At 38.5% G+C, this 17,448-nt stretch overlaps 1 protein-coding gene and 1 long non-coding RNA gene across 2 annotated transcripts; both read right to left on the bottom strand.

The window, feature by feature from the left end:
• Positions 1-756: 756 nt before the first annotated feature.
• LOC130679521 (uncharacterized) lies at positions 757-16,025 on the bottom strand. The gene is made up of 3 exons (XR_008992505.1): positions 14,782-16,025; positions 14,470-14,520; positions 757-1,402 (listed from the first exon to the last, which is right to left on the bottom strand). It is a non-coding gene; the product is annotated as an uncharacterized LOC130679521 (long non-coding RNA).
• On the bottom strand, positions 9,867-14,370 carry CLEC14A (C-type lectin domain containing 14A). Its single transcript, XM_036881295.2, has one exon. It carries the CDS (start codon positions 12,848-12,850, stop codon positions 11,375-11,377), a length of 1,476 nt encoding a protein of 491 aa, XP_036737190.2. The 5' UTR covers positions 12,851-14,370; the 3' UTR covers positions 9,867-11,374.
• Positions 16,026-17,448: the final 1,423 nt, after the last annotated feature.

The following is a 17,448-nucleotide window of genomic DNA, read 5'->3' as shown; positions in this document are numbered from 1 at the left end:
AGCAGTATGGAGGTTCCTCAAAAAACTAAAAATAGAAATACCATTTGACCCAGGAATTCCACTCCTAGGAATTTACCCTAAGAATGCAGGAGCCTAGTTTCAAAAAGACATATGCACCCCTATGTTTATCGCAGCATTATGTACAATAGCCAAGAAATGCAAGCAACCTAAGTGTCCATCAGTAGATGAATGGATAAAGAAGAGGTGGTACATATACACAATGGAATATTATTCAGCCATAAGAAGAAAACAAATCCTACCATTTGCAACAACATGGATGGCGCTAGAGGGTATTATGCTCAGTGAAATAAGCCAGGTGGAGAAAGACAAGTACCAAATGATTTCACTCATCTGTGGAGTATAAGAACAGAGAAAAAACTGAAGGAACAAAACAGCAGCAGACTCACAGAACTCAAGAATGGACTAATAGGTGCCAAAGGGAAAGGGAGTGGGGAGGGTGGGTGGGAAGGGAGGGGGAAGGGGAATAAGGGGCATTCGATTAGCACACATAATGTAGCGGGGGGAGCACGGGGAAGGCAGTATAGCATAGAGAAGACAAGTAGTAATTCTATAGCATTTTACTACGCTGATGGTCAGTGACTGTAATGGGGTATGTGGTGGGGACTTGATAATGGGGGGAATCTAGTAACCACAATGTTGCTCATGTAGTTGTATTAATGATACCAAAAAAAAAAATCTCAAAAAAAGTTGTCAAGCAAAAGAAGTCAGACATCAAAAAAAAAGAGTCCCTGAGAATATTAGATGTATCCAAATGTGATGTGCATGAAATATAGGAAATTTTTTGGCTCTGTAAAATGAAGTCCACATGTATAAATACCCAGAAGACAGTTTTCATGGAAATAGCCCTTGTTTATCATTCTTATTAAAGAACATGATTTATCTCAAAAAAATAAGTTGATATGTGGATATTGTATCCACTATACTAAGTGGATATGACAACATGTCAGAATAGTCTGGAATTATTTTCTTTTGTTCTTTTTAATTCATATTCAACTTTTTACAAAAAGAATTCAAATCTTTTTTTATAGTTTATCATTTATAAGAGTTCTATATGTATATGTTAATGAAGGACAGAGCAGGAAAGAAAATAACTTTATGCCAGTATAGTCCACAGGGAACAATGGGAATAAGCCAGACACTCTTTAACACTGTTGATGGATACACAATCATAGCACTGAGTGGTCAGGACATATGGGGCTTTTCCAGGCAGGAAGCGACAGTTACTGCCTTCTGAGACATGGCAATTCCAGGAGCACTTACCTATTGAGAAGGGTCATTTAAAGGCCATGTGCTTATCCAAGGCTTTAAGAAAGAGGCTTTCCAGCCATGTTAAGTATGGATCTATCCAGTATCCATTGACTGATACTGTTGGCTTCTAGTTCTGCCATTTTAAAGAGGGAGATATGTGGTAATTTGGAAGAGATCATTTTTTGAAATAATGAGTATTACCACTAGCTCCCATCACATCCTCATGTCACATAACAAGGGAGCATACTTGGCAAAAAGAACAAAAGTATGTTTAGCTTAGGAGCATTATTTGCTATCTTTGGACACATCTAAGAGCTTTCTTTCAGAGTTATGGACCAGTAGCCTGTTTTCTGGTTTTCAGCACTCCCAAATTATGTACACTGGCATTAATAAGACTTCCTAAAACCCTGAAGAGGTGTGGTCTGAGTGGTTTATAAATATCATGATAAGGGCATTTCACAGCTTTCCTCCTTGGCCTGCCACTAGGGCACTTGACGAATGCTTACTCCAGGTTACTGTAATAAGTCTCTATATTCATTTTCTCATAACAAGTTTTTGAGGCAGATAACAAAACATCTATTTTACAAAGCTAAAAAATTGGGTATAAGATAGCTATCTGTATATATAGAAATGTCGTTATTTCTTAGTAACAAAACTCAATTCTTGAGCCCCATTTCTGCTGTTGACAGAAAACTTAGTCTTGCCAGATGCAGGTAAATCAGTTCTTTCCGATTTTCCTTAGTGCTGCCTTGTTAACTGGGAATTCTAGGATTCTCTTCCTCTCACTTTTACTTATCCATAGGGATGATCTAAGTTCTAGAAAGTTTTCCATATTGCCCTGGCATTGGGGACAGATGTCCAGTCCCATGGCTTGTGGTCATTAGACTTGTCCAGTCTGGCTTGCAGTGGGACACTCAGTCACTGCAGCCGGCTGGCTACAGCTGTGGTTGAGAGGTACAAACTGTCCTTTGGTCAGTCTGTGTGGGGACCATTCAGGTTATTCTTCATCAGGATGACTCCAGCACTAGTTTTTCACCAGACCCAGAGGCCTGCTCTCTGCCAGAGACATTTTAGCTGTTCCCCCACACCACTCTGCGATGCATCCCTCAGGTCCACCTGCCTAGACACCTTCCTCAGACATGGTGCCTTCCCAGTATCAGTTTCACATGTTTGGCTGTGGTTTCTTTAAGAGGTTTGCAGTTTCCCTGGGCCATGCCCTGAAGGAGCCAATTCCCTTTTTATTTGTTACCCCCCAATCTGTCCAGTTTCCATCACCACTTCCTCTGCCTCACCCTGTGCTCAGGCCTAGTGAGAAAGTGACAAGTCTAAGTGCCTACTGAAGGACACTCACCTGTGTTTATTTCGACTGTGCTTCTCCATACTTTTTCTCTCTCTCTCTTGCTGGTAGAAGTCTTATTTTAGGAATTATTACACTTTCCAGATCTGTCCTATGAGAGGGCCTAGAAACAATGACCAATACTTTAACAGTGGAGTTCTAAGAGCTAAGATTGCTGTCTTGAAATATAATCTTCCATTAAAAGAAACCAGGATTTCTTGGAGAAATCCTCTGGGGCAAAAAAGGTACATAGTGATCCTGGAAAATCTTAATAATACCAAATGGCAAGGAAATTATCAAAGGTACTAGCATCATGTCATAAGGTCTCAGGAGCCAATTTAAGAAACTCTCATTGGCCGAGGATAAGATAATTTGAGCTTTAATAAAGATATGAATGACAAAACCCACCGAATATTTTGAATTCTATGAGTTTATATTAATAGTCAAAATACAATTGATTATCTTTTGAAGATTATAGGGAAAATTCAAGATCTAGAAAACTAGGTAAATATAAGGAAATAAATTCCACCTTTTCTATGTGAAATGTATGATTCAACAACCAACCAGTAGATCAGGGGAAGGGTCTCCTTATAGAGTTTTCCAGGTAATTAATGAGAAAAAGATTTCAATAGCACCACTTTGTAACTCTAATGAAATAATGTACCTAATCTTTGAGCTTTAATGGCTGTAAACGTTTTTTTAATGGAGAAAAATAAACATTATATACTCATATTGAAAAATATAACACTACCTATAGTCTGGTTGAAGGGATGGTAAATCAGTCTCTTCAAGCCACTGAGTCTAAGTACCAATTTGCAGGGAATACAGGGGACAGAGGAAAATGTTGAACTGCACTATGAGTATGAAAACAGCAAAATTCAGACTGGGAATCTTAACAGGTCAAACACCACAAATTATTTAATATGAAACTTGTAAGAAAAAAAATGGGATGGAAGGGGTGCATATCTATAGATTAAAAGATACTTGAAAGATATAAAGTTAAAAAACACACAGGATGAACACCATGCCACTATAAAAAGGAATAAGGATAATACACATGAATAAATGATATGAAGTGATTTTTAAGATGTATTTTTAAGTGAAATAAGCAAAGTATAAGAGTATCCATAGCATGCTACCCTTTAAGTAAGAAGGAAGGATATATAAGAAAATACTCATGTAGCTTTAATAATTTAAGAATAATAGAATATAAATACAAATAAAGCAGTAAGAATCAGGGGGACCAAAAACGGAATATAAACACAATTATGAATCTAATGGTATTCCAAGTGAATAAAATGAAAACAATGAAGGAGTGGTGGGAAAATTACCTAAATAACTTTGGATACAGTTTGTTGACTGTACTCAAAGGCTAAAGTCTAAAAGGAACTGTATGCAAACATTGTACTTTAAACAGGAGATATATTTCATGGGGATCTGGATTAGGAGTTCTGAAACTACCTTCTGTGTATTTTAGGATTAAACAGTAAGTACACAGATACATGTCATGCTTTTTATTTTTGGAAAAAGGGGTTAAAAATAAGGAAAAGGATAAGAATGGAATGCACTCTGGGTATAAGATTGAAACTGTGGATATCAATATGAACTCCTGGAATATAAAGAAATTTAAATACATAATATCTATTTTCATCTGTTTATAATAATATATATATTCACATGTATAAAATCTAGCTCTACATGATGAAAAGGCCTAAAAGCAATGACATTCCAGTGTCATTGAGCACATCTCACAGCCAGATATTGATTTTTAAGTACTATTCTCTGATTATAGTAATCTGGGCTCCTTGCAGAAATGGCTGATGCTAGATAGGGCTGCATCAGGGAAAGTACAAGATGAGTCCATACCAAAAAGGAAAGGAGTGCTTAAAAAGTGCTGTGATATTTCAGAAAGAGACAGGAGATAAATAGAAAGGACTTCAATTCAGTCAAGCCTGGGGTAATTTGGATAACAAAATTAATCAGATTGTAATGGGTTAAAACCACCAAATAAAAAAGGAATCTATGAGTCCATACTGATATGAATAAGCAATGAATGAATGAAAGGTTAAATAAGTAAATATGTTAGAAGAAAAGCTCTTCCTTATATAGAAATCCAAATAATAAATGTGGAAGTAATGATGAAAGTAGAAAATGATCTTCAGTGGGAAAATCAAGGAAACTTGAATAAAGTATGCATATTTGATAACAGTATTATAGGAATGGCAATTTCCTTTGATAATAGTACTGTAGTTATATAAGATTTTCATATAACTTGTAGAATCATGGCAAAGGGTATTCAGGAGTTATTCTATTTTTGTAGCATTTTTGGAAGTCTGAAATGATTTCAAAATGGAAAGTTTTAAAATTAAAAATATACAATAAAAAGTATAAATTCTGTAAAATTAAAATGCACACTTTAATTATACAAATACAAGAAAATGATTTCTACAAATATCAAGATTGAGGCTACTTTGGGATTGAGAAGTGGCTGTGATGGGGATGGGAGCAGGAAAAGGCTCCTGGGACGGTTGGCAGAGGTCTATTCTCGATCCCACTAAGGCAGCACCCAGGGGCTGTTGGTTCCAAAGGTAATCCCCTGGTAATAATTCACTAAATTACATATTTGTTCTGATTGACTTTTTGTATCTTCATGTTACTGTATGAAAAAACAGCTAAAGAAAAAAAAACAGGACCCAAAATTTTGTTTTGGCTTTCAAGATTTTTTCTTTGATATGAGTATGAAATACCTCTCCAGGATTCAAAGCCAACAAATTGCCTCTTTGTTCTTGACTAATCAGCCTCTTTTGGGGATATAAATATCATCAACTTAGTGGAGGGGGGGGGCCTCCAGGGAAACAGGTAGTAAAGAGAAAATTAAAGTTAATAGCTCAAAATTTCTCCCACCACAGAGAACTTAACTGCTACAATATGCTTTTAAATGATGCTTATGCTCTCATTGCCTGTTCCACCACCATTTACATAACTTTATTGTTGTTGTTCCTCATCCTATTCTTAATGAGCTTGACCAAAGTGTTAAGAGAAGTGGAAAAACAACGATATGGAGAAATCATCAAAAGGACATGGCTACAAGGACAATTTGGCACCCCTTCTACACCTTCTAAAATAAAACTGCATTTCTGCACTTTGATTAAGCAGCCACTCTGCCCTAAATGTTGCCAGATACTGAACAGAGAGAGGAGGATATTTAATTTTTGTCTTGAGGTACATGCAATTGTATACAGTGACTCCTAAACTTTGTTTATAATCAAGATCACCTTGGTGAAGTTAAAACATGTCTATGGAGAGATTCCAAAGCCCAACCCTTAAAGACAGATTTAGTAAGTCTAGAGTTAGGTTTTTAAATAAATATATCTTGATATAATTAATTAATATAAATAAATATTATTTACATATATAATCACCCAGATGATTTTGATGGTAGGGTAGGTTTGAGAATCACAGGTGGAGTAAACTGCCACTAAGGCAAGTCTATGACAGCAAATTAATTGGTGTAATTTAAGAAGGCTAGCAAGCCATCGGCACTACTCCCACCTCTCCCAATTGCCCTATTCCTATTCTTCACTCTTCACTCCCCAGCCCTGGAGAAGCCTTGAAAATCAGCAGAACTGCAAGCAGATTAGCTGTGAAAACCAGCAGCCACTGGCAGAGACAGAACAGGTTTGGACTTTCAAAGAGCCTGTCCACAGAGAATTATCATTACCTGCTTGTAATTGTGTTCCCCCAAAGCACATATTTAAGTCCTAATTCCCAGTACCTGTGAATGTGACCTTATTTGGAAGTAGGATTGTTGCAAACGTAATTCAGTTAAAACAAGGTCATACTGAATTGGGTGGGCTTTAAATCCAATGACTGGTGTCCATATAAGAACAGGGAAATTCGAACATAGACAAATAAGAGATATACGCAGAGGTAAGAAGTCCAATAACCACAGAGGCGGAGAATGATAGAGCTGTAAGCCCAAATCACCAAAGGGTGCATCAACTACCAGATGCTAGGAAGAGGCAATGAAAGATTCTTCCTTAGAGACCTCAAGGGATCAAGGCTCTGCCAACACACTGATTAAGTAGGATTAAGGAATTCTCAAATAAACAAAAACTGAGAGAATCTGTCACCAGCAGACATGCTTACATAGTTCTTCTATATAAGAAATTCTAGAGGGAGTCCTTCAGGATGATAATAAAAGTCACTAGCCAGTAACAAAACCACACAAAGATATAAAGAGCACTGGTGAAGGCAATTACATAGGTGAATATAAAAGATAGTATAAATGTATTTTTTGTTTATAACTTCTTTATTCCCCTATTTGATTTCAAAGATAACTGCATAATAAAGCAATAATTATAAACTGGGATGATGTACTTATAATGTAGACATGTAATTTGATTGACAGTAACAGCACAAAGAAGGAGGGTGGTAGTAGATTTTTAATTAGACTGACTGCACTGCCAAAAAGGATAGAACTATGTTGGAGCAAAATTGTTATATATTGTTGAAGTTTGTTGGTTTAAATCCCAATTTTGTAGTCTTTAAATTAAATTGGTAACTGTAATCTCCATGGCAGCCACTTAGAAAAAAACTTTACAAAAGTAATAAATAAATAAATAAATAAAAGCATTAAAATGGCACTCTATGAAATACTTGTTTAATGCAAAAGAGAACAGAAATGGAGGAATAGAGGAACAGAAAAACCAAGACATATAGAAAACAAATAAAAATGGTAGATGCAAATCTTGTCAATATTACATTAATCACAAATGTATTTAACATCCATTCAGAAGGCAGAGATTGGAGAATGGATTAATGAAAATAGTCTGAAACTTATACTATCTGCAACAGACAGTAGATTCAAAGGCACAGTTGAAAGCTAAAGGATGTAAAAAGATATATCAAGCAAAAATAACCCTAAGATAGCTGAAGTTGCTGTACCAGTATCATGCAAAATAGACTTTAAAACCAAAAAAAACATGTTACTAGAGATAAAGAGGGACATTTTATAGTAACAGAGACTACATGTTAGAAGATAAAATAATTATAAATATATATGCACCTATAAAGAGAGCTCCAAAATACATTTTTTAAAAAACTGGCAGAACCGAAGATAGAAGTAGATAATTAAAAAATGAAAGTTACACTTCAGCAGCCCTCGCCAATAATGTGTAGAACAACTAAGAAAAGTATCAAACTGAAATAGAAGACTTAAAAAAATGCTATAAGGAACTTCTTCTCAAGCACCTGTGGAACATTTTCCAGGATAGACCATATGCTATTAGGAATAGACCATACACAAGATTCAATAAATTTAAAAGGGTTGATACCACACAAAGTATGTTCTATAACCCTAGCAGAATCAAATTAAAAATTAAAAACAGAAGGAATTAAGGGCAGTTTGCAAATATGTGGAAATTAAGCAACCCCCTCCTAAATAACATTTCTGTAATGTATTAAAGAAAAAAATCACAAGGGAAATTATAAAACACTGAGATGAATGAAATGAAAACCCAATATGCCCAAATTTATTGGGTGCTCCTAAAGCAGTGCTTAAAGGGAAAGTACTGGTCATGAGTGCCTACATTAAAAAAAAGATCTCAAATTAATAATCTAACTTCCCACCCTAAAAAATTAGAGAAAGAACACAGTAAACCCCAAACAAGGATAAGGAAGACAGTAATAAAGATTAGATGAGAAATAAAGGAAATGGGGAATAAAATCAATGAATCCAAAAGTAAGTTCTTTGAAAAGATCAATAAAATTGGTAGATCTTTAGTTAGACTTACTCCATCCCCAAAAGAGGAGATACTCAAATTACTAAAATTAGAAATAAAAGAGAGGACATCACTACCAAACTTATGGAAGTGAAAAAGAATTATATGGAAATACTATGAATTAACTGCATGCCAACAAATTAGATAACCTGGAAGTATTAATAAAGTATTAAGGGGTTGTGGAGATTAGGCTGGTGATATACCCTTACACAATTCAGGAAAACAAGTTATTTTTACTTCATTTGCAAAATCTTTGTGTATGAAATCGCCCCCCCTAAAAAAAAAGATAAAGAATGATACCATGTCAGGCTACTAGTTACAACAATGCTTATTATTGTAAGAAAGAAGGAATCTTAAAGTTCAAACAACACTGGTTTACTTCTGATCAGTTAAAGTATAGGTCTCAACACAGATGCACACACAGATATTTGAATTTATGATTTCAGATGTAGAGCAGTTTCAGAATCATCTGAAAGGCTGAGGCTTGGGTGGCTACTGTGATGAATGACTGAAATGAAGTGGAGGTCATCTTGAGGACTTGGTGATTGTGTAAGATGATGGCAGGACTTAGGCTGAAGAGAAAGACTGTAAATTAGATTCCAAGTGTTCCTTTTAAGGAAATGATCCAACAGGCAGCTATGAGATGAGTGCAGAGGCAGAGCATTTTAAGTCAGAAAAGAATGAACCTCAAAGAGATTAAGAAATACTGAAGTGATAATAAAGAAGAAGTACAGAAGAAAAACATTGACCCTAAACTTAGATAGCTCTTAAGAGATCATGCTTGGTTGGCCTGATATGATCATGGATTCAAAATTTTATGGAACATTCTACAACTGCAAATCAAAAGAAACTATATGACGCTTGGTCTGCAAAAGCTACTTGTCAGGAAATCAAATATGAAAATAAATAGTTTTCTGTAATTCTTTCCTGATCTACCTACAAGGGGAAATAATAGGAGATAATAGTTGAGTAATTGAACTGACACCTATTTACTCTTCACACAGGGCATTTGGATCGCAAGATTTGTAATGCCACCAGTGGCATGTCACATAGTAAGTTAATATTATTGCATACTCTTTTTTATTGTAACAATGATACAAAGATTCCCTACCTAAGACAAAGCATGCGGACACACATACACACACACACATAATTCTAGATATATATTATTTACAGTTTAGTTGAGTTACAGATAAGGCTACTTTCAAGTTATAAAAGAAAATACCATATATTCTATTTAAATAGATACCTTTTCTACCGAGAGATCATGTAGGAAAGGGGAAAGCTAAAACATCACAATTGAGGTGAACTGACTTGGCTCTGACAAGTTGGAGACACTGAGTAAGCAATCTACTTACCTGATTTCAGTTTCACTTGAGAAATGATTTTATTAAAATTCCTTCAAATGTTAATTCTAATTCATTTGTTATCTTTTTTAAATGTAACAATTCAGACATATATTTAATGTATGAAACAAATTACCTTTTAATTTATTCCTTTATTGTTAAAAAATATACCATATATATTACAAAAAATACATATTATACATTGCACACTTAAGAACATCAAAATGGTTCTATGAAAATACAGTGTAAATTACCTACCATTTTCTTTCTTCCTGGTTACTCAGCTTGTTTCTCTACCTCTTTCTATGCACCAACCCCTACACACTTAGTTTTAAAGTCTTAGTATACTAGTAGAAGTGTGATTTTTCTGGGGGTCTCAATTCTTCTAGATAGTGATGATGATTATTATTACATCTTAATTGTCTTTAGAGGAATTCTTCTTCATTTAGGTTACTTCCTGATACCCCAAGTCCAACAAATGATAGATACTTGTATTCACCACTTATTTCTTGTACTGTTAAATCCCATGGAAAGCTGTTTGCCACATCTTTGTCCATGTAGACTCTTGTTAAATTGTAATCATTCCAAGATGGGCATGTGTGGTCCCTGAACACATTTTCATTAGCGGGGTTTAGGAAATGGCATGGAATTCAAATTTTTCCCTGGATTCAACAGTGCACAAGAACCTAGCAACTTTTGAGGAAATCCAGCTTACTTTTGCTTTAATGCACCCAGGAGATTTCAAATCAATACTTAGCATTAACGTTTTAATTGAAATTTAACATTGCCATAATTGGAAGTGAGGATCAGCATCCTGATGTTTAGAAGAGAGCTATTTGGTTGGGGAGGTCGTTACATTGGAGAGCATAAACACTGGAAGAGGAAAACACAAATCATTTGTTTCCTTGAGCAAGGACACAGTTAACACTTGAATTGGCGGTCAACTCTAATTTGATTCTGGAGCCAGCAACTCTGGCATCAATACAGTTTGGATTTATAGCAGAGCACACAAGTAGCAGTGACTTTCGAAGTATGAAAGAACCAAGGACAAAGTTACTAGTTCTTAAAGACCTACTCCTTATTACAAGGACTTGAAGATTTCCCCTTCAGTCTAAATGTAGGATGTGCTCTTGTTGCTACTCCCACTAGCCTCTCAGCTCTTCTCCCTGTATAATCACTCCTCCAGGAAACCAATGATATTTGAGTCTGCTTTATCAACAACCTTTTGTTTTTTTGCCTTTGAATTTCAAACCAACATATTCCCAGCCTGAACAATGTACATGAAAGGTTGCCTTTCCATTTCGATAAAAAAATAAATTTTTTTTAAATTGTAGTTTTCTATTTGTTTACAGTGTCTTAAAAAGTTCAACCACTTGTCCAAACCCCGCAGAACAAATGTAAGAAAATACTTCTCCCCAGCAGGATCCCGGCCCCCAGTACTATGTACCCTAAGGCACTTCCACCCTCTTCCACTTGCAGGGAATGAGTGTCCGGTTCAGATTTAACTCCTCAGTGGAGCAGAGGAAATTTAGGGGAAGGGGGATTTCTGTAGGAATCATCAGGTCCACAAACAAGTTCCTCTTTTCTTTTCCCTTCACACTGAAAAACTGCTCTCAAGAAGTGCTCAGTGTCCCGTTTCCTTATGTTTCGCTAGAACCAAGAGACGACCCTGTCAATGAGGTGCCCTCTGCTCTGTCCCGCAGACCACAGTCCCCGACCTTCATCCCATTGTCTGTGCAATGTGCAGAACTGGAGCGAGAAGCAGGGGCCTCTGCTTCACCCTCCACACCCCGAGGGACCAAAACCCCCTTTCTCGGCTGGGAGGAAGGGCTCTTGTGGAGGCAGAGTTTGAAAAGCCCCAGTACTGTCATGGTCAAGATCACCAGCACTACTACCGCTATGCTCACAAGGATGAAGACCACGGTGGAGGAGGAATCGAAAGCCTGGGGAACAGTGGAGGGAGACGTGGAGTTAAACTTGGAGATCACGCTTGCTGAAGAGGTGATGGCGGCCTGTGACTTGGCTTGAGGGGACATTTGAAGTGTAGATGTCGTGCTCTGTGCTCCCCACTGAGGAATCTTGGGAATAGATGTTGCTGAACTGCCTTGTGCCGGGACATGGGGTATTTCTCCTGGCTTCTCATGGACCCTGGGTGACCGCGTTCTCTTCGGCAAGGGGCTGGCTGCAGTGGCCGGCAGGTGCCTGGCGGGCACCTTGGTTGCCCCAGGGGTAGGCTGTCCTTCCCCATTAGTTACACAAGAGCGTCTGTCATTCCCCAGCACGAAGCCCTCAGCACACTCGCAGGCAAAGCCTCCGAATTCGTCTAGGCAGTCAGGGAGCTCTGCACATTTGCCAGCACGGAGATACCTCCCGGGGCAGGGACAGAGCGCGGCCCCGGAGAGTATCCCGTCCCAGCGGGCGCCGACCTCGTCCGCGAGGCACGTGGCTGTGATGGGGAGCTGCCCCGGGCACAGCGCACTCACCTTGGTGCCGGGGGGACTGAAGTCCAGCGCCGCGCTGTACAGCTGGAAGGGAGCGCGGTAGCTCAAGCTAGAGGCGGCCCCGGGGCGCGGCGCAGGGCACAAGCTCTCAAACTGGTACTTGCACAGGTAGCCGTTGGCTCTCAGGCGGCATCGCATTTCCTTCCAGCCTCTGGGCTCAACTCCCCCGGTGGCCTGGAGTCCCGCGCAACTCCGAGACGTGCAGGAGCGTTGGGGCTCCTTCACCCACGGCAGCGTGTCGCTTTCCGACCCGCTGACGTCGCGGGACAACCAGGAGAAACCCCGCAACGGCTTGTTCTCCAGGGTGCAGTCGGATGGCCGGCGCTCCAGCGCCACCCAGAACAGAAGGTCTTTGGAGCCCCCTCCGGGTCCCGGGCCTGCCCGCAGGAGCGCGAGTACCGCGCGGAGCTCGGCGCCCCCGCGCACCGTGCTGAGCGCGCCGCCGCGCAGGGTACAGGCCTCCTCGGCCGCCAGCCGCTTGATGGTAGCGTGGTGCAGGCTGTAGCAGGCCCCCGAGGCCGAGCAGCCCGCGCGGTCGGCCGTGGGGTGCTCGCCCCCGCCGGGCCGGGGCCAGAACGTCTGCCAGAGGAGGCACAGGGCGAGCGCCGGCCTCATCTTGGGGGCCCCGCGTGCCCCGCTGCTCCCAGCCTGGGTCTGTCCCGCCCCAAGGCGCGGAGCTGTCCCGGGAGCGCCGTCCCCGCCCCCCACAGCTGGCTCGGCCCCGCGCCCGCCGGCCCTCAGCCTCCAGCCGTCCCCACCCGGGCCTGGCGGCAAACAGCTTCCCTTAGGCCGCGACAGGAAATGGGTCCGGAGCCTGCCAGGCCCCGTGCGGCTCTGACTGACTCTGGGGTCAGGAACACAGCTGGCGCCGGGGCACGGGGAACGCAGTCCGCCAGAGGGTCAAACGGCTGCTCAGAGCAGAAGAAAAAGAAAAAGTCGCCCCTGGACAATGTATCGTTTTCCCACCTTAGGGAAAGCTAAGGACCTCAGAGCCCGAAACACTTTGGTGGCATTGACAGGAAGGCCTGCAGGCGAGGGACTTGCTGGCAGCCCACGCCCGCCCACTGTGCTCAGTCCGGAGCGGTGGGCTTGGCCTCAAAACAACGTGGTCGGGGTCGGGCCTGCGACGGAAGCGGAGAAAGCCTGGTGAGAAATGGAAGCCTCTCCCTTCGCCACCAGGGGCAGTGCCATTAAACCACCAGTCCCTTCCCCGGCTCTGCTTCCTTATTCTGTCAGATGAGATGCTTGCGTGCTAATTGCTAGTCGAAGAATTCAGAGTTCCTTTTGGGTTTCTTAATGGGGAATACTGCTTTTTCGGTCAGTGCTTCTAAGGCAAATGCTTATTTTTCGCTTCCATTTGTTTCTCACTGGAATAGCCTTATTGGTTTATTCAGGAAAGGAAATGTATTCCTAGGCCCAAACGTGAAATAATGGCCATCCATCTTAACTGCTATGTTGTCAGATTTCTTTACCATTATATTGGTTCATAACTTCAAGTTTACAGGTTATGTGTATAAATGAAATAGTGGCCTATTGTTTGAGAACTACCCCATGTGTGATTTTATCCTTGAACTATTTTAGTACCACCTTCTCCTATGATTAAGTGCCACCATCAGTAGCAGTAAGTTGTAAAAGCCCACTTTAAGAGACACTAGAGTTCAATATCCTTAAAAAATTAAAATATTTATTACTTTATAACATATATTATATACTGTAAAAATAAATACCCTGCAACTTAAAAGATGAGTGAGTCAGTTTCTTCAGAGTTCCCATGTGTGTTCTGTTTTCATATAAACACTTCAACACAATTGGAAATGGGGAGGAATTAAAGATGAGTAAAGGAAGGAAAGGTGAAACACTGAACTGTCTAGGGAAGGATTTTCTTATTACTTAGATAATTCTGCATCATTTTAGGAAATATACTATCTTGACTCACAGCGACCAAATATGTTGCGATTAGAAATACATGAAGAGTTTTAACTAAGATTTTAAAGGATTCATGATGCTTTTAACTATAACCAGAATGAAAGTTGCCATCCCTGAATAATGCATAGTAAACTTTTAAACTCACGCTGTTCAGTTTAATGAGGGAGGTGGCAAGGAAGGTTTCAGAATCACATGTATATGCTCCCACCTCATTTTTACCACTGTTCTCTCTCTTCTTTTCCTCTTGGAAATCCCATGTATCTTAATTAGCAATAATAGTAAACACCATGAATCATCATCACACTTACCTTTCTTTGCTGACTGTGGAGTTTTGAAAAACGATTTCTCTCCTACCCTTGCTGTTTCCAAATTTAAAAGACATTCATTAGTCCTTCATTTCAGATGTCTGAGAACCACCTCAAACATGACTTTGCATTTAAACTAAGTAAATTAATATCTTATGAGAAAGGAGCATGAAAATCTAGAAATCGAATTGAGTAGATTTTAAAATACTTAATCACTTGGGCCAGTTCTATATAACTTTGCAATAAAATGACTTGTGTTTATAAATGTGCCCATGTAGCACTGTATATTTTAATAAAATAAAATATTTTACAAACCTAAGTCAATGGAAATCTCTTAGGTATTTTTAAAATCACTTGGGATGAGGTGACGCTTCCAGAGTATGAAAGAATGAATGACTGGAAAACTTACAGTAAATACATGATCTCACTTCCTGGCACTCTGCCTAGGGACATGCGATACCATCAGGGAACATAATGGCCATAATGACCGCATATCACAGTCCTGGCCATACCTGTAGTGACATGAAAGAGAAGTTAGAAAAAACCATCAGCTCAAAGTAAGACATATCATTTTGCAATTAATTACTTTGTATTACTCTACATACCACTAAAATATTTTGAAATGTATAGTATACCTGAAAAAACTAGAAATGAAGAAATGTTTTTATTTTTAAATAATGTTTATTAAGATCACAACAGGGTAACATTTTACCTCCACTGGATTCCAAATATTTAAAATTCTGATGATACCAAGTATAGATCCAGAGGCTCTTTCATATATTATGGATGAGAGCAAAAACTTTGGAAAGGCTTGCCATTTTTTCCTAAAATTGAACATTTACATGTTCCATACTCCAGTACTTCCAGGCCCAGGTATATATTCAAGAGAAACTCTTGTGCATATACAAGAGAAGATATGTAAGAGGATGTTATAGCAGCACAGTTCTTACCAACAAAAAACAGAATGAATCCAAATGTCTAGCAACAGATGGCATATAAATGAACTGTGGTACATTCACTCATTGAATATTATATAGCAACCAATATGAATGAAATATAGCTGTAAGTAACAATATAAATTACTTTTATCATACAATGTTAAGTGACAAAATTTCTAAAAGATTATATAGAATCTGACATTCTTTTTGTAAAAAAAAAACTACTAAATATGTATTTGTATACTTTTTAGGAAAAAAAAGTAGTTACAATACAATGAGATGAAAGAAACAATGAACATAAGATTCTGGATGATGAATCTTTTGGGTGGGAGGGAGGAGAGGGATGGACTGGTGAGGGAAACAGAAGATTTGATATGGTCTGTTTATAATTAGAGCCCCCATTTTTGTTTTGGATAGTGGCTTTGTGGGTGGCTTCTATTACTAAAAATAAATAATTAAGTAATTGACAAAATCAATAAAAGTGGCCTATATGTGGACAAATGATGAAACAATGACATGACCAAAAATTGTAATTAATCTGATTCAGAGCAGTTGAATTCCAAAGTGTAAAATAAAAATGTTATATTTTCAAAAAATATTGTCAATATATTTTTCTTGGATGCTCACATTCTTTTGCTGGTATCACATTTCTGTATTTAAGCCAACTATTAATCTGAAAGAACATAATAACTAAAATACTTTCCTTATGCTTCTAGACTTTTTTAGACAATCTGTGTATTGTTGGTAAGAATCATGTGTGTTTATTGGTTTCACTTATACAGGGCGATCCAAAAAAAATAGAGAGAAAATATAAGGAAGGTAAGTTTAAGATTTTCCATTTGATTATTGATTTAAAATATCAGAAACAAAGATGGAGAAAGATAAAATTTCACTAACCATATCCCAAATAATTTCATAAATTTATGAAGTTGTTGATCCTCACTGAATACATTCTGTTATTATTGAAAGAAAACAAGATCTCGGTCTTAGCATATTTCCAAGTTCACTGATGATTTATAAAAATAATTCAGAGGACACTGAAAGGACATAACATTCTATTAGGAGAACATGACATCAGAAACTAATCTAAACTAGAGATGGAGAATTGTGAAGATTCATAGCCTTTTAAACTATATTGGACCTTTGCAAAATGATCAATGATCAATACTTTTCTATTGTCAGTTGAGAAAATTTAAAATTTTATGTCTCAAGTGTCCATGAAGTGCCTAAAGAATGATAAAATCTGGTAACTTTACTTGCTGAAAACATACTTCTGATAGTCATTATCTACATATCCTAATCAGGATATATGTTTTGACTCTTAACCTAACAAATCATATAGGCTCATAACCTAAGAAATTCATATACATCTGAAAAATGACTTCTTTTAGGTGGCATTGTATTTAATTTAAGGCATGTGCATATATTTATATATAGTCAGTCGTTCAGAAATATATGTCACAGTGATAGATACTCTCCTGGTTTAGTGAACAACATGACTAAGAACAGAAATAAGACAGTTTAAGAAACATTCAACTTTTAGCCCTTTCATTCAAACTGCTCTCTAAACAGAGGCAGTGTTGACCATATTCCATGTGCTCTGGAGGTAATATAAAAATTATTCTCTGGTGGCCATTACAGATTTATTACATTTCCCCATTGCCAAGTTTATAATCAAGAAGTAATGTAGGAATGACTCATGCACATGAGAGGCTTATGTTAATCCAAATGCCTAACAAGTTCTAAAGTATGAATGTTTATCCTACTACTCAGATATTTTTTTCAGAATTACCTACAGAGACAGTTTATGAGCCACATTTGAAAATCAGTCTCATTATTTAAAGCCACACAGTGACACACATACACGCACACACCCCTCACCCAGCTCCCCCCACTTTTTCTGACCCATGAAAAGATGAAACTGTCGTCCAGCAATCAAACAAACTACAGCTGTCTGGACGAGGGGAGTGGTGGGCAGGCTGCAGACCTTCTCCTCTGATAAAGTGCGGCATCTATCTGGTCTTTAGTATTAGGTCCGTAGATC

This window comes from Manis pentadactyla, chromosome 11, assembly GCF_030020395.1.
Source record: "Manis pentadactyla isolate mManPen7 chromosome 11, mManPen7.hap1, whole genome shotgun sequence".
NCBI classification, from domain to species: Eukaryota; Metazoa; Chordata; class Mammalia; order Pholidota; family Manidae; genus Manis; species Manis pentadactyla.
The sequence above is the reverse complement of the archived record's forward strand: the minus strand, read 5'-3'. Positions and strand labels throughout refer to the sequence as shown.

Excerpts from the sequence above, each read along its gene's own strand:
- CLEC14A (XM_036881295.2), bottom strand. The coding sequence starts at position 12,850 with ATGAGGCCGGCGCTCGCCCTGTGCCTCCTCTGGCAGACGTTCTGGCCC.